General features: G+C 40.2%; 1 protein-coding gene and 1 long non-coding RNA gene across 2 annotated transcripts; both read left to right on the top strand.

Annotated features, from left to right (window-relative positions):
• Window positions 1-10,896: 10,896 nt before the first annotated feature.
• On the top strand, window positions 10,897-13,918 carry LOC145881529 (uncharacterized). The gene is made up of 3 exons (XR_014393080.1): window positions 10,897-11,197; window positions 12,528-12,613; window positions 12,876-13,918. It is a non-coding gene; the product is annotated as an uncharacterized LOC145881529 (long non-coding RNA).
• Window positions 13,919-14,202: 284 nt separating this feature from the next.
• On the top strand, window positions 14,203-16,487 carry LOC106610444 (uncharacterized). Its single transcript, XM_014209823.3, has 6 exons — window positions 14,203-14,730; window positions 14,861-14,959; window positions 15,069-15,272; window positions 15,392-15,534; window positions 15,739-15,839; window positions 16,145-16,487. Exons 1-6 carry the CDS (start codon window positions 14,538-14,540, stop codon window positions 16,296-16,298), a joined length of 894 nt encoding a protein of 297 aa, XP_014065298.1. The 5' UTR covers window positions 14,203-14,537; the 3' UTR covers window positions 16,299-16,487.
• Window positions 16,488-21,544: the final 5,057 nt, after the last annotated feature.

The following is a 21,544-nucleotide window of genomic DNA, read 5'->3' as shown; positions in this document are numbered from 1 at the left end:
CGGGTTGAGTGCTCATTTTTAAACTTTTATTAGAACACTGACAAAACAAAACAAGAAAACGAACGGACGCACAGTATTGCCTGGTGCGTGGTGCTGGCTTTGGAAGTGCCAGACTGGAAACTCACACCTCAGGGCTAGTGCGAGGAGCAGGAGTAGGACGAGCTGGACTGGGCTGACGCACTGGAGGCCTGGTGCGTGGGGCAGGTACTGGAGGTACCAGACTGGAGACACGCACCCCAAGGCTAGTGCGAGGAGCCGGAACAGGACGTGTTGAACTGGGCTGACGCACTGAAGGCCTGGTGCGTGGTGCTGGCTTTGGAGCCGCCAGACTGGATACACGCACCTCAGGGCTAGTGCGGGGAGCGGGAACAGGATACACTGGGCCGTGAAGGCACACTGGCGGTCTCGAGCGCAGTACTGGCACCACCCTTACTGGCTGGATGCCCGCTTCCCCCTGGCAAATGCGGGACGCTGGCACCGTGCACACCGGCCTGTGAATGCTCGGCCTCGACGCCATGCGCATCACCCCATAGCACGGGGCCTGACCAGTAACATGCTGCCTCCGGTAAGCATGGGGAGTTGGCTTGGGGCTTAGCCCTGGCCCAGCCAAACTACCCGTGTGCCCCCCCCAAAAAAAAATATTGGGGCTGCCTCTCAGGCTTCCATGCCAATTGTGTTCCAATATAACAGTCCCGGTCCTCTCCAACCTTTTTCCATGGTCCCTCTCCGGCTAGGATCTCCTCCCAAGTCCACGACTCACAATAACTCCATTCTAGCTCCATACCCCGCTGCTTGGTCCGTTGGTGGTGGAAAGTTCTGTAACGGTCGTCGTATATAGTGGACCAAGGCGCAGCGGGTTGAGTGCTCATTCTTAAACTTTTATTAGAACACTGACAAAAAAAACCAAGAAAACCAACGGCCGCACAGTATTGCAGGCTAAACACAGCAGTGCAAAAACACCTTCCCACAAATGACAGGTGAAAACAGGGCTACCTAAGTATGACTCCCAATCAGCAACAACGATGTACAGCTGTTCCTGATTGAGAGCCATACCAGGCCAACACAAAGAAATACACAACATAGACAGAGCATAGAAATACAAAACATAGAACATAACCAAAAACCCCGGAATACTCTAAACAAACACCCCTCTACATAAACACATATCCCAACAAACCCCGAACCACATAAAACAAACACCCCCCTGCCACGTCCTGACCAAACTACAATAACAAATAACCCCTTTACTGGTCAGAACGTGACAGAGTGAGTGAGTGAGTGAGTGAGTGAGTGAGTGAGTGAGTGAGTGAGTGAGTGAGTGAGTGAGTGAGTGAGTGAGTGAGTGAGTGAGTGAGTGAGTGAGTGAGTGAGTGAGTGAGTGAGTGAGTGAGTGTGAGAGAGCACGCAGCTGAGCAAAGAAAAGAGTCCCCTCATCCAGCTGGTCCTGGGGCTGAGTTCACAAACCTGTTCTACTAGGACGCAGAGGAATGTGGGTTGGCAGCGCACTACATTGCTGCCTGCCATAAGATGAGGGACAGTGTCTGACAGACCAATCAACCTGCACATGTCCTCTACTGTATGCTAATTGTTATTGTTCATATTTATCTTTCTCAAAAACAGAAGTTTCTCTTCAACCTCAAGAAGATAGTCTGGATTGGTCTGACTGACTCTGTTAATGAGGGGACCTGGATATGGGTGGACGACACCCCACTGACCACAAGGTGAGAGATGATAACTAATCTGTCAATTAGGCTCCATTTAACCTTTTCATGCATGTTCACGTTAAGATAAAACATGTCTACATATTATTTTGGATTGTGAAGTTCTAACAATGACATCTGACTGTTTTTAACCCTGTAGGTACTGGTATTAACCATGATATCTGACTGTTTTTAACCCTGTAGGTACTGGTATTAACCGTGATATCTGACTGTTTTTAACCCTGTAGGTACTGGTATTATCCATGTTATCTGACTGTTTTTAACCGTGTAGGTACTGGTATTAACCATGATATCTGACTGTTTTTAACCCTGTAGGTACTGGTATTAACCATGATATCTGACTGTTGTTAACCCTGTAGGTACTGGTATTAACCATGATATCTGACTGTTTTTAACCCTGTAGGTACTGGTATTAACCATGATATCTGACTGTTTTTAACCCTGTAGGCACTGGTATTAACCATGATATCTGACTGTTTTTAACCCTGTATGTACTGGTATTAACCATGATATCTGACTGTTTTTAACCCTGTAGGTACTGGTATTAACCATGATATCTGACTGTTTTTAACCCTGTAGGTACTGGTATTAACCATGATATCTGAATGTTGTTAATCCTGTAGGTACTGGTATTAACCATGATATCTGACTGTTGTTAACCCTGTAGGTACTGGTATTAACCATGATATCTGACTGTTTTTAACCCTGTAGGTACTGATATCTGACTGTTTTAAACCCTGTAGGTACTGGTATTAACCATGATATCTGACTGTTTTAAACCCTGTAGGTACTGGTATTAACCATGATATCTGACTGTTTTTAACTCTGTAGATACTGGTATAACCCACAGCCTGATAATGCAGGTCCTACAGGGGAGGAGGACTGTGTTGAGATACGTACAGATCAGAGTCCTCTAAAGGCATGGCATGACTTGTCATGTGACAACAAACTCAACTGGATTTGTGAGAAAGTGTTTTAACATCACCTTGACAACATACTGTAACACATACAGTAGACTACAGTGCACACATCTTCCTCCTTCGTTTATTCTCTCTCTCTGTGTCTCAAACCAGTGCACATGTTGTATTTCTTTGTATAGCATATTAATAAAAGTCCTACTTATTTCCTGACATTGTAGCTTCCTGTTTAACAGAGTCAACATGCAGTTAGTATGTTTGACTTTGTCCACACTCTGCATGCAGTGCATTTTATAATTTCCAGTTCTTACTTGCTACAGGTATTTACATGCTCCAATTTAGATCTGGTGGAAACATTCTAGACAGTACCAAACCACCGTTACATACACTGTACAGGAGTTGACTGTGTCACCAATCAATGAGTGTAGTAGAGATATCAAAGGGTGTCAAAGGATGTTACTTAATAATCTTTGACAGTCAGTCTTTGATGTCAAGTCACATATCAAATGCTCATATTTGACTTTTGTTCCCTTATATGGGTCCCAAAATAGGCAAGTGAAGTGGGTCTTTTCAGTGTTTCAACCAGCTGTCACTCAAAAACTCAACCAATCAGGTTCATTAGGAGAGATGTGGGCTGTGGAAAATTGTGTCGCCATCTCATCCTCATTGGTTAAGCATACCCACCCTCAAAATCCACTTGGAGCAGTTTATAGTGTCAAATCTATTGTATGAACATTATAATGACCCATGTTTGTAGTCCTGGACTTCCTGAACATGTTGATGTATATTTGGGAGTAAACAGAGGGTCCAAATCAGCAGAAAGGTGAAAGGAAGGGGGAGTTCTGGAAACTCCCTGAATTATCTTGGGGCTGTTACATATGATATTTAATATATGTTAACAGATAGCCTCTGTTCTCCACTTCCCCTCTATTATCTATATATTCCTGGTATGATAGTGGCCTGTCCATCATCACAAATAGCAAGTCCCATTCCCTGGACAGGAGGACTGTGTTGAGATATACTCTGGACAAGGTGACCATGTAGAGACATGGAATGATTTATATTGTGCTGCAGAAAATGGTTTAACAATAACCACTGTAACAATCTCTCAAAAGATTACATGCACACAAGTGTACACACAAGTATGCACACTTGTTCTGTTTTTAGTATTAGCATAGCCACAACTACCCTTGTCATTTTGTTGATACTTCCCAAGAGTTAACACCTACGGCAGTCACACAGACAGAGACATACAGATTGATCAGAGACAGAGACATCACTAGAAGCGGAGACAAAATGTATAGAGGGTTTGCAGTTGATGTACAACGCCTCCTGGTGGCCATGTTGGATGACCACCACATTAATTCTAGAAGAAAAGAATAGTAGACCAACATAGGTCAACCCTATTATAGGAGAAGGTCCAAGGTCCCTCCCCTAGGATTGTATTCTCCAATGTGTTTTGAGAAGAGGGGAGGATTGAGGATGTGAGGAGGAACTCTCACTTTAACCACTAGGTGGAATATTCACTTAACCATTCAGCACTGTATCCAACCATCAACATGAGAGAGAGAGAACTTTCTATTAACAATGTTGTTTTCTATGTCACAACAACAGACATTTATCAATGGGGTTAAATCACCCCAAGGAAGGAGACAACTGCTATAATAACACTGACCACCTCAAGGAAGGAGACAACTGCTATAATAACACTGACCACCCCAAGGTGAGAGACTACTGCTCTATAATAACACTGACCACCCCAAGGTAAGAGACTACTGCTCTAATTACACTGACCACCCCAAGGTAAGAGACTACTGCTCTAATTACACTGACCACCCCAAGGTAAGAGACTACTGCTCTAATTACACTGACCACCCCAAGGTAAGAGACTACTGCTCTATAATAACACTGACCACCTCAAGGAAGGAGACAACTGCTATAATAACACTGACCACCCCAAGGTGAGAGACTACTGCTCTATAATAACACTGACCACCCCAAGGTAAGAGACTACTGCTCTAATTACACTGACCACCCCAAGGTAAGAGACTACTGCTCTAATTACACTGACCACCCCAAGGTAAGAGACTACTGCTCTAATTACACTGACCACCCCAAGGTAAGAGACTACTGCTCTATAATAACACTGACCACCCCAAGGTAAGAGACTACTGCTCTATAATAACACTGACCACCCCAAGGTGAGAGACTACTGCTCTATAATAACACTGACCACCCCAAGGTAAGAGACTACTGCTCTATAATAACACTGACCACCCCAAGGTAAGAGACTACTGCTCTAATAACACTGACCACCCCAAGGTAAGAGACTACTGCTCTATAATAACACTGATCACCCCAAGGTAAGAGATTACTGCTCTAATAACACTGACCACACCAAGGTAAGAGACTACTGCTCTATAATAACACTGACCACCCCAAGGTAAGAGTTTACTGCTCTACAATAACACTTACCACCCCAAGGTAAGAGACTACTGCTCTATAATAACACTGACCACCCCAAGGTAAGAGACTACTGCTCTAATAACACTGACCACCCCAAGGTAAGAGTCTACTGCTCTATAATAACACTTACCATCCCAAGGTAAGAGACTACTGCTCTATAATAACACTGACCACCCCAAGGTAAGAGACTACTGCTCTAATAACACTGATCCCCCCAAGGTAAGAGACTATTACTCTATAATAACATTGACCACAGTTTAAGGAGTAGGACTGGTTTTCTGTGGTTCTGAGAGATTGGTCAGTCTAACTCTGTGTTGTTCATACTCTAGGTTCTGAGAGATTGGTCAGTCTAACTCTGTGTTGTTCATACTCTAGGTTCTGAGAGAGAGGTCAGTCTAACTCTGTGTTGTTCATACTCTAGGTTCTGAGAGAGTGGTCAGTCTAACTCTGTGTTGGTCATCCTCTAGGTTCTGAGAGAGTGGTCAGTCTAACTCTGTGTTGGTCATACTCTAGGTTCTGAGAGAGTGGTCAGTCTAACTGTGTTCTACTGCTGGTATTGGTGGAGTGGAGATTCTAATGGTGGTGGAGGTCAGAACTGTGCGATGGTACATTACTGGTTATCAGGCCAAGGAGAATGGTGGGACTTTGGGTGTTCTAATCCAGAGGATTGGATCTGTGAGAACTCAGCTGTTAAGGAACTCTCTACTGTTTGTTAATGGTGGTCTGAAGACTTGTGTGATGTGATAGAATAACAAATGATGAACTAGATGTTGGAGAGAAAGACACGGGCAGCTCCATTGAGGGATTCCACCATGCTTCCACCATTTTAAAGTAGTCAAGGTAGTTAACTGGGTGGGTTTTCCTATGGGTTGTCGCCTCAATGGTGCTGCACGCATTGAAACAGACGCTATAATAGCACAGATATAAAGATGAGTCCTATATCTATCACTATGGGTCAAGGTCACAGTAGTAGAAGGAAGACACTGAGCTTGTAGAAAACAGCCAATATGGGGAGACAAACACTTATAAAAGTAGTTATTATACCCAACATGAGGGACTTTTCTGACCAGCATCACATTGACAAAACCTAAAACTGACCCTGACGTTAACGCTAACCTTAACCTGCTCTCCATCCCATCTCACTCTGACAGTTTCCTTTTCTCTTATCACTATGGTTCCTATTCAGCTCTTTGGCCTCAAGTTCATTTCAAAGCCATAACTCATTTATTTGTTCTTCTATGTTGATTAATGGGTTTGACCATGTTAGCCACAATCTCACTCAGATTTAGGTTACCTTTGTCTAGATCATTGAATCTTTCCTTCAATCTAAATATATTTGTAGTTCATTCTAATTATAACCTAAGAACAGACAAATTTTCTTGAAGTGAAATGAAATTCATATCTTTATAATTGATGTACAGGTAGTGGATATATAGGACATGGGATTTAATAATGCTCAATGTTTTTATTTATTCAACAAAAGCTGGAGTGCACATGCTGAAAAATATAAACACATTTCAAATTACCATTACATTCCATTTCAGCTCATTACCGTACAATTTGACTTAGGGATAGGCGTCCCGTTAACGGGACAGTTGTAAATCATTCAGCGCCTTGTGTCACTATCGCTAATTTTAGAGAAACAACAAATGTCGGTACATGTAAGTGTCTTATATCGGCTGAAAGCTTAAATTCTTGTTAATATAACTGCACTGTCCAATTTACAGTAGATATTACTACTGAAAAAAAGGCCATGCTATTGTTTGAGGAGAGCTCCTAACAGCAAAACACTTTCTTCACCGCGATAGGTTTGATAAATTAATCTTTGAAGGTGATATGTGTACTTCCAATCTGAAATATTGCTCTTATTTATCATCCAAAGGGTCCCAGAGATAACATGAAGTGTAGTTTTGTTAGATAAAAGAGATCCTAGAACAAAACCAGACTTCACTATATCATTAGGAGTGCAGTATATCCTATAGGACACCATATTTGGTCAGAAATCGACACCTTCACGGCATGCCGATGACGGTGGTTTTGACGGTGGTTTTCCCTTGATCGACTCTAACCCCTGTCAAATAGGCACCAATCGGGGTCAAACAAAGCTAGCTAGATAGCCAATGAGCTGGGCTTTATGGCAGTGTCGGGAAACCCCGTATCTGTTGCAAAATGTAGCTGCTAACCTTGTGTGTCATTAAACCTTTTTCATTTTGGACAAAAATTATTAGAATTTCGAGAGTTATGAAATTATGAAAACTGGGTTGCAAATGTTGAACTTATAATATGTCTACTAATACTGGAAAAGCTAAATCAAAGTCCAAGTATACAGATTTTACGATATTCTTACAGAAAAATGTAATATGAATGTGATTGTCTCCATGAAAAATTTGCCCAAATGCACCTGGGGGACTTACATTTACATTTTTTTTTACATTTTAGTCATTTAGCAGACGCTCTTATCCAGAGCAACTTACATTTCATACTTTTATTTTATTTTTTTTCTTCCCCATACTGGCCCCCCGTGGGAATCAAACCCACAACCCTGGCGTTGCAAACACCATGCGTTGCAAACACCATGCTCTACCAACTGAGCTACCAAATGTCATGTAGTGTGCTCATACTTCAAGTTATCCATCTGAAAGTTATCCTTTGCACATACACTGCTGCCATCTTGTGGACACCATGAAAATTACAACCACTGTGATGGCTAGATGTGGGCCCTTTCTTTTGCATTTCAAAGATGGTGGTAGAAAGGAAGGAAAAAAACATTTAGTTTTTTCTTTGTATTTTCTTCTACCATATATTTTGTGTTTTATTCTCCTACATTCAATTCACATTTCCCCAAACTTCAAAGTGTTTTCTTTCAAATGGTACCAAGAATATGCATATATTTGCTTCAGGCCGGAGCTACAGGCAGTTAGATTTGGGTATGTCATTTTAGGTGAAAATTGAAAAAAATGGGCTATCCCTATATATATTACAAAATTACCGTGTTCTTAATCTGAGGAAGTAATGTGGGTTTAACCATTTAACAGGATCATTACACCTGAGAGCTGAGAAAGATATCTTTGTTTCAGATTACTTCCCGTTGTACATTGGTGGGAGGATGATCAGTAATATACAGAACATAATTAAAGAGCATTATGTTGCCTGTATCAGCTGTTCTTCTGATTTAAAAAATACAAATAAATACTTTTCTGATTAATTTTGGCACCAATTTGCAGTTCAGTTCTTACAAACTCCAGTGGTCACTAGTGTGTAGACGACTTCACAACACAGTTAATTCTCTGGTGATATCATCTGGATGTTGGTCACTGTGAATACCTCATAGGGAGGAATTAAGACTTCTCTCTCTCCTGTAAATACAGAGTAATATGATATGTCAGCTCCAAACACGTGGAGATCTCAAAGCAGGACATCTCTCCAAATGAATCTCTGTCTATTTCCCTGCATAGAGTGTCCGAGGTGAAGGTGCCTAAACAAATCTTTTTTGTTGACAACGTTCTGATCAAAATACACTTTGGTTCTATGATAGCTAGTAGTGCTGAGAGATTAGTGCTTTTTGAGGTTGGTTTGGTTTCAGTCTGATTATTAAAAAATAATCACGGATTTCAGTTTTGATTAAAAAAAATTACATTAAATACACGATGCATTATGTGGCTTGAATTCCGTAACAACACAGAATAAAACAATGAATAAAAGTCCAATGATGGTAGTGACTGCCCAATACTGCTTATCACTTATTAACCATCATTTATTCACATTTCTTTAATAACATATTTCAGTTGTGTATATTACATTTATTTAATAAAATAATTCCGTTATTGTGTATATTACATTTCTTTAATAAAATAATTCAGTTGTGTATATTACATTTCTTTGATTTGATGACTTTATTCTTTCATTCTAAATAATCATCTCCACAGAGCTGCTAACTGTGCTGTCTGATTTAGTGTTGTAAATATATGAACACTATTGTGACTATGAACACAGTTAATAGCTTTATGTAGCAGTAGCCTGTTTCTATTGCTTTACAATTCAGGTCACTCTTCCATTTCCCAGTGCTCTTTAGAGTGTAGACGACTTTACACCACAGGTTACTGACTGCTGACTTTGTCTGGATGTTGGTGACTTTGAATACCTCATAGGGAGGAATCAAAACTTCCCCCTCGTTTCCATAGGCTGAGTAATATGTCAGGTTAACACCAAAACGTGTGTTGATCTCAAAGCAGGATGTGTCTCCAAAATCGTATAAGGTCTTATGTATAGAACTTGAGACAAAATATTCAAAGCGCATTTCTTTGTTGATAACATCCAGATCAAAAGTTACGTTGGTTCTAAGGTAGGTGGTCCTACATGTTGTTTGACAATGTTTGAGAATCTGAATGGCGTCAGTTAGATAGAAGTGCAGGGAATGGTACTGGAATGATCTTCCATACCCATATCTGCCTTCTCTAACTGCTTCGTTGAAGTCTAGGTAGATGGATTCGGATGGAGGTTGGGGTTTGTTATTTGTGTACAAATACATAGAGATGGAATGCACTTTTTGCAGACCATCTTTTGGAATGGATGCATGTTTCTCTGCTATGTCCCAGGCTTTTATGAAGTTAGCGGTGGTGTTTTTCTCATGTGGGAGACAGTAGCTATCCACCCTCTTAAAGGCTTCGTCTCTGCAGCCATCATATTTGTCGTCAACAGAATCAGGTGCCGTGTCCAGTGGGAAAATCTTGTTCTGTAACAGTAACATTCTTTAGTGACATTCTCCTGATACAGACCTAACAGGTCCCTGCTTGGGTGATAAAATGTTTACCAATCCCTTATTGGCCTCAGTTTCCTATTTGTGATGCCAAATATGATGAAAACAATAGTAAGTCAATGTGCAAAATGAAAGTACAACATGATAGCACTGCCCAAGTCCTAAAGCAGGATGCCAAAGATATGATCCACAATATTTTTTTCTGCATAGCTCAGGGCGTAGTCAAAACAACATGAAACCTATTCACAGGTACTGCCCATAACATTTAAGGACTCTCTTTTCTTGTCAGAAAAAAACAGTAGTGGGACAATATTTTATTTTCTTATGTCTCTGTAAAAGGAGTACTTGTTCAACTTAAAAATATAAATGAACCCTGCTGGTGTTAAATGTAAAGTTGTAGGAACGTGTAACAAATATGTTACAATGTAACTGTATTTCATTGGCTTTTCGTTTACTCAACTTGATTTCCTGATTTGACAATTTATTATAAGCAGGGTAAATAAACTAAACTAGGTAAATTAAATATTAAATGTGAGGTTGTATTTTTCTTAGGGTACCTGTTTCACCAGTCCAAAGTGAAGACAGAGAATCAACATCAAGACAAATATTGTGTTTGTCTTCTTCTCAGTTCTCTTCACATCTAAAGATGAGAACAAAACCAGTGAAAGGATGATAAACATTTCCATTGTGCCTTTACATACAAATAAGTTACAGATACATACAAAACTGTTGTCATTGTAAAACATTATAAAAAAATCTCACTATCAATTAAGAGATATCCACCACCCATGTTGCAGAAGTTGTTGACCTCAAATCTACAGTATGTTCAAAGTATAGTTTCCGTTGATAAAGACTGATGGATTGCTGTCGTTCAGAATGTCAACACATTGGACACACCCAAGCACGTATGCACATACAGTGGATGTTAACAGTTGGCCCTGTGGGTGACTGTGTCGTAACAGCAGAAGCCTTGTGAAGGAGGATACATTGACACACAATGACACAATCACAGATTTCTACAGATTTCAGATTAAAGTGGGTGACAATGTTCTCTCAAGAACACTGCAGAACAGAATGTTGAATGTCTGCATTCCAGCAACGTTTAGCAAACATTCTGATGTGTTTGGATAAAATGGTTCATTGTTATTTAAAAAATATATATATTTCACCTTTATTTAACCAGGTAGGCAAGTTGAGAACAAGTTCTCATTTACAATTGCGACCTGGACAAAATAAAGCAAGCAGTTTGATGATGTTGTGTTGTCAGGCTACAGCCATGATTCTCCTGATGCTTGTACGAAGTCGAACCCAGTCACAGAGAAACACAGCAAGCAGAGGTAAGGGTAAATCCAGATGTTTACTTAAAATCTATGCAGGAACAAGGCAACAGCACAAGAGTGAACTAAACAAACAGGCTAGATAATTTGACACCCACCAAGTTTGGTGCTCACCAAACTTGGTGGGTGTCAAATTAGCTAGCCTGTGATGGCCGAGCTATCTACTCAGAATATTGCAAAATGTGCTTTCGCCGAAAAGCTATTTTAAAATCTGACACCGCGATTGCATAAAGGAGGTCTGTATCTATAATTCTTAAAATAATTGTTATGTTTTTTGTAAACGTTTATCGTGACTAATTTAGTAAATTCACCGGAAGTTTGCGGTGGGTATGCTAGTTCTGAACATCACATGCTAATGTAAAAAGCTGTTTTTTGATATAAATATATATGTCACAAAAACCAAAACCACAGCTAAATGCAGCACTAACCTTTGATGATCTTTATCAGATGACACTCCTAGGACATTATGTTATACAATACATGCATGTTTTGTTCAATCAAGTTCATATTTATATCAAAAACCAGCTTTTTACATTAGCATGTGATGTTCAGAACTAGCATATTACCATTAGGAGACAGTTAGAAAGGTAATCATACAGTAGATATTACGATTAGGAGTCAGTTAGAAAGGTAATCATACAGTTAGTTAAGATGGATGACTATGTCAGTGACCCGGTTATTGAATTAAATGAGAGCAGAAAGGAGAGTGAAGACTGAGACCCATCGTTCAGGTACGAGTTAAGAAAGCTCTCAAATACATGCGCACACACACACACACACACACACACACACACACACACACACACAGAGAGAGACAAAGACTTAATGGTTGAGATATGACAAAACTGAGGATGGATCAACAACATTGCAGTTTCTCCACAATACTAACCTGAATAAACCTGAATAAAAAGTGTTATGTTTGGAGCAAAACCAACACATCACTATGTACCACTCTTCATGTTCTCAAGCATGGTGGTGGCTTCATCATGTTATGGGTATGCATGTCATTAACAAGGACTAGGGAGTTTTTTTTAGGATAAATAGAAACTGAATACAGCTATAATCCTAGAGGAAAACCTGGTTCAGTTTGCTTTCCGACAGACACTGGGACACAAATTCACCTTTCAGCAGGACAATAAGTTAAAACACAGTTTGACCAAGACAACATTGAATGTTCCTGAGTGGCCTAGTTACAGTTACAGTTTTGACTTAAATTGGCTTTATAATCTATGGCAAGACTTGAAAATGTCTGTTTAGCAATGATCAACAATCAACTTGACAGAGCTTGAATTTCATTTTAAGAATAATGAGAAAATGTTGCACAATCCAGGTGAAGAAAGCTCTTAGAGACTTACCCAGAAAGACTCACAGCTGTAATCGCCGCCAAAGGTGCTTCTACAAAGTATTGACTCAGGGGTATGAAAACTTATTTTTTGCATTTCATTTTCAATAAATGTGCAAACATTTTTAAAACATGTTTTCAATTTGTTATGATGGGGTATTGTGTTTAGATGGGTGAGAAATAATCAATTTAATCAATTTTTAATTCAGGCTGTAACAAAACAAAATGTGGAATAAGTCAAGGTGTGTGAATACTTTCTGAAGGCACTGTACTTATCAAGCATGTTTTCTACCACAGTGTCTGACTCGCTGGCTCTCTGTGTTGTTAACCATCTAGGTACAGGTGTATCTATCCAAATGCAATAATCTGGGTCCTGCTGGAGAGGAGGACTATGCTGAGACAAACACAGAAACATGTGAGGAGAATCTTCACTGGGTTTGTTAGAAAGTGGTTGAACATCACCATGACAACATACTGTGACACATACAGCAGCCTAGTGCACACAACTTCCTCCTCCTGTCTCTCGCTCCAATTTCATCATTTAACAGAGCGACTTACAGTAATGAGCAGTGGCGTAACGTACTTAAGATAAAATACTTTAAAGTACTACTTAAGTCATTTTTGGGAGTATCTGTACTTTACTATTTATATTTTTGACAACTTACTTCACTTTACTTCAATACTTTTTACTACATACTTTTTCCCTGACAACTTGCACACTCATCTTCTGCACATCTATCACTCCAGTGTTAATGCTAAATTGTAATTCTTTCACCACTCTGGACTATTTATTGCCTTACCTCCCTAATCTTACTACATTTACACACACTGTAGGGTATATCTTTCTATTGTGTTATTGACTGTACGTTTGTTTATCCCACGTGCAACTCTGTGTTGTTTGTGTCGCACTGCTTTGCTTTATCTTGGCCAGGTCGCAGTTGTAAATGAGAACTTGTTCTCAACTGGCCTACCTGGTTAAAAAAAGGTGAAATAAAAAATGTCATAAAAAAACAACCCAAAGTACTCATTACATTTTGAATACTTAGCAGAGCAGGAAACATTGTGAAACACGTGGTCATCCTAACTGCATATGTTCTGGCAGATTCACAGTACATTAGACACAACATGAGGTCAGTACATTAGACACAACATGAGGTCAGTACATTAGACACAACATGAGGTCAGTACATTAGACACAACATGAGGTCAGTACATTAGACACAACATGAGGTCAGTACATTAGACACAACATGAGGTCAGTACATTAGACACAACATGAGGTCAGTACAGTAGACACAACATGAGGTCATTTCATTAGACACAACATGAGGTCAGTACATTAGACACAACATGAGGTCATTTCATTAGACACAACATGAGGTCAGTACATTAGACACAACATGAGGTCAGTACAGTAGACACAACATGAGGTCAGTACATTAGACACAACATGAGGTCAGTACAGTAGACACAACATGAGGTCAGTACAGTAGACACAACATGAGGTCAGTACATTAGACACAACATGAGGTCATTTCATTAGACACAACATGAGGTCAGTACATTAGACACAACATGAGGTCAGTACAGTAGACACAACATGAGGTTAGTACATTAGACAAAACATGAGGTTATTTCATTAGACAAACCATGAGGTCAGGACATTAGACAACATGGACAGGAGAAGAAAATGTCCCAACCTCAACCACCATGTTACTATTTCATCACCTTCCTCTTTTGATATTTCCCTTTTATTCTGTGGATGACATCAAAAACAGTTAGTCAAAGACTCAGAGCAGAGACAGGTACAGTAAAGAAAACAGACACAGGGGCAACTATGTTACCAGACTCTGTATATAGACAGAAAACACAGGACGTTATTGGAGATTTCACCTTTATTTAACCAGGTAAGGTAGTTGAGAACAAGTTCTCATTTACAACTGCGACCTGGCCAAGATAAAGCAAAGCAGTGCGACAGAAATAACAACACAGAGTTACATGGAGATGTCTGAGGTCATCTGTGCTGAGACAGATATGAACAAGAAGATCAAGTTTAACAGAGGTGAGATGGAGGAGAGGATTGTGGATATCTACGTCAGTGCAGACACCCTGAGAGACGGTGAGACCAGCACCAAGAGAGAAGAGACAGCAGACACTGCTCCTAATAATGGACCAGGAGACCAGCACTCAGGTAACACACACATACACACATACACACACACACACACACACACACACACACACACACACACACACACACACACACACACACACACACACACACACACACAAACATGAAAGTATGTTGTATGTGTCCACAGAGCCTGATAGCTCAGGGAAGAGATCCTCCAGAGTTGCTGCAGTGTGTCTGGGGCTGCTGTGTGTTCTACTGGCTTGGATCATAGGCCTGTCTGTCTACTGTGAGTTTGTGTACAAGTTCATTGCTTTTCACATAGTTGTATTAAGTGCTGGTTACTAAGCCTATTTACCTGGTGTTTTACCAAGTAACTATGTGTTAATACTTTGTAGATAACAGAGCCATCAAAGATTCTGAGGATGAAAGGAACAACTTGTCAAAGAGTTTTTCCCTTTATAAGACCAACACAACTGCAGAGAGAGACCAGTTACAGACCAGATACAACAACCTGACTAAAGAAAGAGACCAGCTACAGACCAGATACAACAACCTGACTGAAGAGAAAAGCCATATTCAGGCAAAGCTTTTTGTGATTGGTGAGATATAAACTGTGATAAATTAGAAGTAAAATCAACAGTAGTTATATATCAATGTGTTTATGAGTATGAATATACTGGCTAAGTTTCTCAATGTGTTCACTTTTGCTCTTCAACAGAGCAGCATTGCCAGGAGGGATGGAGATACTTTGACTCCAGATTGTACTTCCTCTCCTCTGAGAAGAAAACCTGGAAGGAGAGCAGACAGGACTGTCTGGAGAGAGGAGCAGACCTGGTGATGATAAACAGCAGAGAGGAACAGGTGAGAGAGAGAGAGAGAGAGAGAGAGAGAGAGAGAGAGAGAGAGAGAGAGAGAGAGAGAGAGAGAGAGAGAGAGAGAGAGAGAGAGAGAGAGAGAGAGAGAGAGAGAGAGGTGGAGCAAATATAATTTTCATCTGTGCACTAATATGTGCAGTATTTTATAAATATATTAAAAGTTACAGTTTTTTGTCTTTCTCAACAACAGACATTTCTCTTCAACCTCCACATGAGAGCCTGGATTGGTCTGACTGACTCTGTTACTGAGAAGACCTGGAAGTGGGTGGACGGCACATCACTGACCACAGGGTGAGATATTTGACCATTTTACCTTGTGATATGGAGATAAAAAAAACAGCAAAGATATATTGCTTCCAATCATGTTCATATAAATATATGTTTTGACTCATGAATGTCATTGAAGAGAACTATAGATGTATCATAGAAACAAGGTAATATTTACATTTGAATGTAGCAAAATGTGTTGATGGCCCATTCTTGATAATGGTATGATCATCTTACAGAGTGTGTGTTTAAAACATAGGACAATGTGTTTAATTGAGGAGGATGTTTTTACCACAGTGTCTGACTGTCTGGTTCTCTGTGTTATTTAGGTACTGGGGGACAGGACAGCCTGATAATGGTCGTCTGTTCTCTGGGCAGGAGGACTGTGTTGAAATATACTATGGACAAGATGACCCTGTAAAGACATGGAATGATGACATATGTGGCACAAATCATAACTGGATCTGTGAGAAAGGGGTGTAACAATAACCCACAGTAACAAACATTCTGTCTCTCTCTCTCTGTGTCTCTCTGTGTGTCTCTCTCTCTCAATTAATTTCAATTCAGTTAAACATGCTTTATTGTCATGGGAACATATGTTAACATTGACAAAGCAAGTGAAGTAGATAATATACAAAAATGAAAAACAATAAAAATGAGCAGTAAACATTACACTCACAGAAGTTCACAAAGAATAAAGACATTTCAAATGGCATATTATGTATATATACACAGTGTTGTAACGATGTGCAAATGGTTAACCTCTATGATCTAGGTGGGACGCTAGCGTGCCACCCGTGGTGCACTCCATCAACAGCAGGTGCATTTCAAGAGCGGCAAATTTGAATCCAAATAAATGTCAAAATTCAAATTTTTCAAACATACAACTATTTTACACCCTTTGAAAGATAAACATCTCCTTAATCTAACCACGTTTTACGATTTCAAAAAGGTTTTACGGCGAAAGCATAAATTTAGAGTATGTTAGGACAGTACATTTACAAGAGTTGTGTGTAATGTTTTGTCAATTCAAAGACAGGGTCACCAAAACCATAAAACCAGCTAAAATGATGCACTAACCTTTTACAATCTCCATCAGATGACACTCCTAGGACATTATGTTAGACAATGCATGCATTTTTAGTTCTATCAAGTTCATATTTATATCCAAAAACAGCGTTTTACTATGGCATTGATGTTGAGGAAATCGTTTCCCTCCAATAACCGGCAGTCAAGTCAGCACCACAAATTAAATAATTAAAATTAGAAAACATTGGTAAAATATTATATTGTCATTTAAAGAATTATAGATTTACATCTCTTGAACGCAATCAACTTGCCAGATTTAAAAATAACCTTACTGGGAAATCACACTTTGCAATAATCTGAGCACTGCGCCCAGAAAAATACGCGTTGCGATACAGACTAGCCGTCATGTTGGGGAGATCTAAAATCGAAAATACTATGTAAATAATCCATTACCTTTGATTCTCTTCATCAGATGTCACTTCCAGGTATCACAGGTCCATAACGAATGTAGTTTTGTTAAAAAAAGCTCATCATTTATGTCCAAAAATCTCCGTCTTGTTAGCACATGATCTAAGCCAGCCGGACTTCTCGTCATGAACGAGGGGAAAAAATATATTTACGTTCGTTCAAACATGTCAAACGTTGTATAGCATAAATCATTAGGGCCTTTTTTAACCAGAACATGAATAATATTCAAGGTGGACGAATGCATTCTCTTTTATAACGTATTGGAACGAGGGTACCCAACATGAACTCGCGCGCCAGGTGTCTAATGGGCCATCATCGTTCCATGGCTCTTGTTCGGTCAGATCTCCCTCCAGAAGACTCAAAACACTTTGTAAAGGCTGGGGACATCTAGTGGAAGCAATAGGAAGTGCCAAAATATTCCTCAGCCCCTGTGTTTTTCAATGGCATAGGTTTAAAGGTAATACAACACATCAGGTATCCACTTCCTGTCAGAAAATGTCTCAGGGTTTTGCCTGCCAAATGAGTTCTGTTATACTCACAGACACCATTCAAACAGTTTTAGAAACTTTAGAGTGTTTTCTATCCATATATAATAAGTATATGCATATTCTAGTTACTGGGTAGGATTAGTAACCAGATTAAATCGGGTACATTTTTTTATCCAGCCGTGCAAATACTGCCCCCTAGCCCTAACAGGTTAAACAAGCAGGGGAATGACAGAAGAGGAGCGCTGACCGCCACCGCAGTGAGGCCCCCGTATTCCAAACAGGGGACAGGGTCTGGCTCTCGACACGAAACCTGCCCCTTCGCCTGCCCTGCCGGAAGCTGGGTCCGCAGCGTGTAGGGCCCTTCAAAGTCCTGAGGAGGATAAACGAGGTATGTTACCGATTACAACTCCCTTCGTATTATCGTATTAACCCCTCGTTTCATGTGTCTCTCCTCAGGCCGGTGGTAGCTGGGCCCTTACAAGACAGTGAGGTGCCGGGGATCCCTCCGCCCCCTCTGGACATCGAGGGGTCCCCGGCGTATTCAGTACATGCCATTCTGGACTCAAGACGCCGGGTGAGGGGCCTGCAGTACCTCGTGGACTGGGAGGGGTACGGTCCGGAGGAGAGGTGCTGGGTGCCGGCGGGGGACATACTGGATCCAGCACTGTTGAGGGATTTCCATTGCCTCCACCCGGATCGCCCTGCGCCTCGCCCTCCGGGTCGTCCCCGAGGCCGGTGTCGGCGTGCTGCGGGAGCCGCGCGTCGGGGGGGGGGGTACTGTCACGACTCCTGCCAAGGGTGACTCCTCTCCCTGTTCGGGTGGCGCTCGGCGGTCGTCGTCACCAGCCTACTAGCAGCCACCGATCCCTTTTTCCCTTTTCTGTTGGTTTTGTCTTTATTGGTTTCACCTGTGTATGATTAGTGATTAGTTGGGTATTTAGCCTGTTTCCCCACCTGTTCTGTGTGCGGGCTTATTTCTGTCTTTCACTGTGTTTTGTGTGAGTGGAACGTGTTTTTGGGTCCTTGTATTTTTGATTACACCCTGTTGTTATTTTTGGGTGTATACTCTCTTTGACGATGCATTTATTAAAGCACGATAGCAAACGCTCTTGTTTCCTGCGCCTGACTCCACACCCACTACATCAAGCATTACAGTTTGTTCCATTTTGTGAATTCTTGATTAGTGAGCGGACCCCAGACCTCACAACCACAAAGGGCAATGGTTGTATAACTGATTCAAGTATTTTTAGCCAGATCTTAATTGGTATTTGAATTTTATGTTAATTTTATGTTAATTTTATGTTCATTTTGATGGCATAGACGGCCCTTCTTGCCTTGTCTGTCAGAAAATGTACAGCTTTGTGGAAGTTACCTGTGGCGCTAATGTTTAGGCCAAGGTATATATAGTTTTTTGTGTGCTGTAGGGCAACGGTGTCAAGATGGAATTTGTATTTGTGGTTCTGGCGACTGGACCTTTTTTGGAACACCATTATTTTGGTCTTTCTGAGATTTACTGTCAGCGCCCAGGTCTGGCAGAATCTTTGCAGAAGATCTAGGTGCTGTTGTAGGCTCTCTCTCTCTCTCTCTCTTATATAGTTATTATTTTAATAGTTGGAAAAGGTCCTGAATGGTTAACACTTAAGTCTAAGCATCCCGCTAGCCGGACACCTGTCAACAACTTCCGGTGAAATTGGAGGGCACGCAATTCAAATAAATAATCATAAAAATTATGGATATTAAACATTTAGGTACATACCAGTATCTTATATTGGGGATCCCTGCCCGGTATAGGGATTCATTGTCAAGAGACCATGGCGGGAAATTCAAAACTGCAAGAATCTAATAATTTCATTTTCTCAAACAATCAACTATTTCTCACCATTGAAAAGATAAACATCTCCTAAATCCAACCACATTGTCCGATTTCAAAGAGGCTTTACGGCGAAAGCATAAAGGTAGGTTATGTTAGGAGAGTACATTGAAAATAGCTGTGTGTAATGTTTTGTCAATTCAAAGACAGGCGTCACCAAAAGCGGATAACAAGCTAGAATTATGCACTAACCTTTGACAATCTTCCTCAGATGACACTCCTAAGACATTATGTTATACAATACATGCATTTTTTGTTCCATCAAGTTCATATTTATATCCAAAAACAGCATTTTACAGTAGCGGTGAAATTCAGATTTTTTTTTCTCTCAAATGCTTCCGGTGAACAACGTTACAATTTACAAAATTACTATTCGAAAACATTGGTAAATTATAATATTGTCATTCAAATATTTATAGTTTAACATTTCGTAAATGCTACTGCAATGCCAGATTTCAAAATAACTTTACTGGGAAATCACAATTTGCAATAAACCGGGTGCTGTGCTAAGAACAATAGGCTAGGCTATACAGGTTAGCACCATCTTGTAACCATGTAATATCAAAATTACTATTGTCAATAATCCCTTACCTTTGATTATCTTCATCCATTGGCACTTCCAGGATTCCCAGGTCCACAACAAATGTGGTTTCTTTCAACAAAGTTCATAATTGATGTCCAAATAACTCCAAGTTGTTAGCGCTTCGGTAGGCTACTAAAAAGTAGCGCGGGGGGGGGGAAGTCACGGCGAAAAGTAAAAAAAATTATCTATTTACGTTCGTTCAAACATGTCAAATGTTGTTTAGCATCAATCTTTAGAGCCATTTTTAACGTGAAACATCAGTAATGTTTCAACCCGACCTCTCCTGTGTCTTGAAAAACGTATTTGAAAAATGTATCGCATCACATGATTGCGCAGGTGCAGCCAATAATGAAGTGACGACATCCCAGGGAGGTCAACTTCTCTTCCTTGTCATCCGGTCTCTGTTCATCATAGACGCTTCAAACAACTTTATAAAGATCGTTGACATCTAGTGGAAGCCGTAGGAAGTGCGAAATGAATCCTTTCTCACTGTGGTATCTAATAACAATGACAAAAAAAAATAGTACAGCCACAAAATTATTTTATTTTCTCAGGTTTTTGCCTGCCATATGAGTTTTGTTATACTTACAGACACCATTCAAACAGTTTTAGAAAATTCAGAGTGTTTTCTATCCAAATCTGGTAATACTATGCATATCCTAGCTTCTGAGTTGGTGTAGGAGGCAGTTAAAAATGGGCACATATTTTTTTCAAAATTCTCAATACTGCCCCCTAGCGTGGAAGTGTTAGAAGTGTTCTTTATCCAATGGTACCAGTTATATGCATATCCTGGCATCTGGGCCCGAGTAACAGGCAGTTTACTTTGGGCACGTCAGTCAGGCGGAAATTCAGAAAAAAGGACTCTAGCCTGAAGAAGTGATGATTCCACCTAGTGGTTAAAGTGAGAGATGAACTCAACAGACGTGAAATAGTGGTATGACAGACTCTGTCTCAAAACACATTGGAAAATAGAATCCTAGTGGAGGGACCTTGGACCTTCTCCTCTAATAGGGTTGAAAGGAGGAGAGGAGATAGGCGGAGAGGACTCTAGGAAAGACTAATTGAGATAGAGCCTTAGTGTCAGAGAGACAGAGAGGAGGAAGAGAGAAAAAAATAAGACAAATAATTGTTTTGTTTTGATTTAGAGGAGAGTACTGTAGAAAATGACTTTTCATGATTTTTTAGAAACATGTCATGTGATTTGCCATAGGCTTATGCTTAATACAAAAAAAATGGGTCCAATTATGAACCTATGTTGATCACTTTAATAATAAGAATAACAAAGTTACTT

The sequence above is a fragment of the Salmo salar genome, chromosome 08, assembly GCF_965601325.2.
Source record: "Salmo salar chromosome 08, fSalSal1, whole genome shotgun sequence".
Lineage (NCBI taxonomy): Eukaryota > Metazoa > Chordata > Actinopteri > Salmoniformes > Salmonidae > Salmo > Salmo salar.
This window is presented reverse-complemented; position numbering and strand designations above follow the sequence as displayed.

Excerpts from the sequence above, each read along its gene's own strand:
- LOC106610444 (XM_014209823.3), top strand. The coding sequence starts at position 14,538 with ATGGAGATGTCTGAGGTCATCTGTGCTGAGACAGATATGAACAAGAAG. Across the intron at positions 14,731-14,860 it reads ACCAGGAGACCAGCACTCAG|AGCCTGATAGCTCAGGGAAG; the intron begins GTAACACACACA and ends ATGTGTCCACAG. Across the intron at positions 14,960-15,068 it reads CATAGGCCTGTCTGTCTACT|ATAACAGAGCCATCAAAGAT; the intron begins GTGAGTTTGTGT and ends AATACTTTGTAG.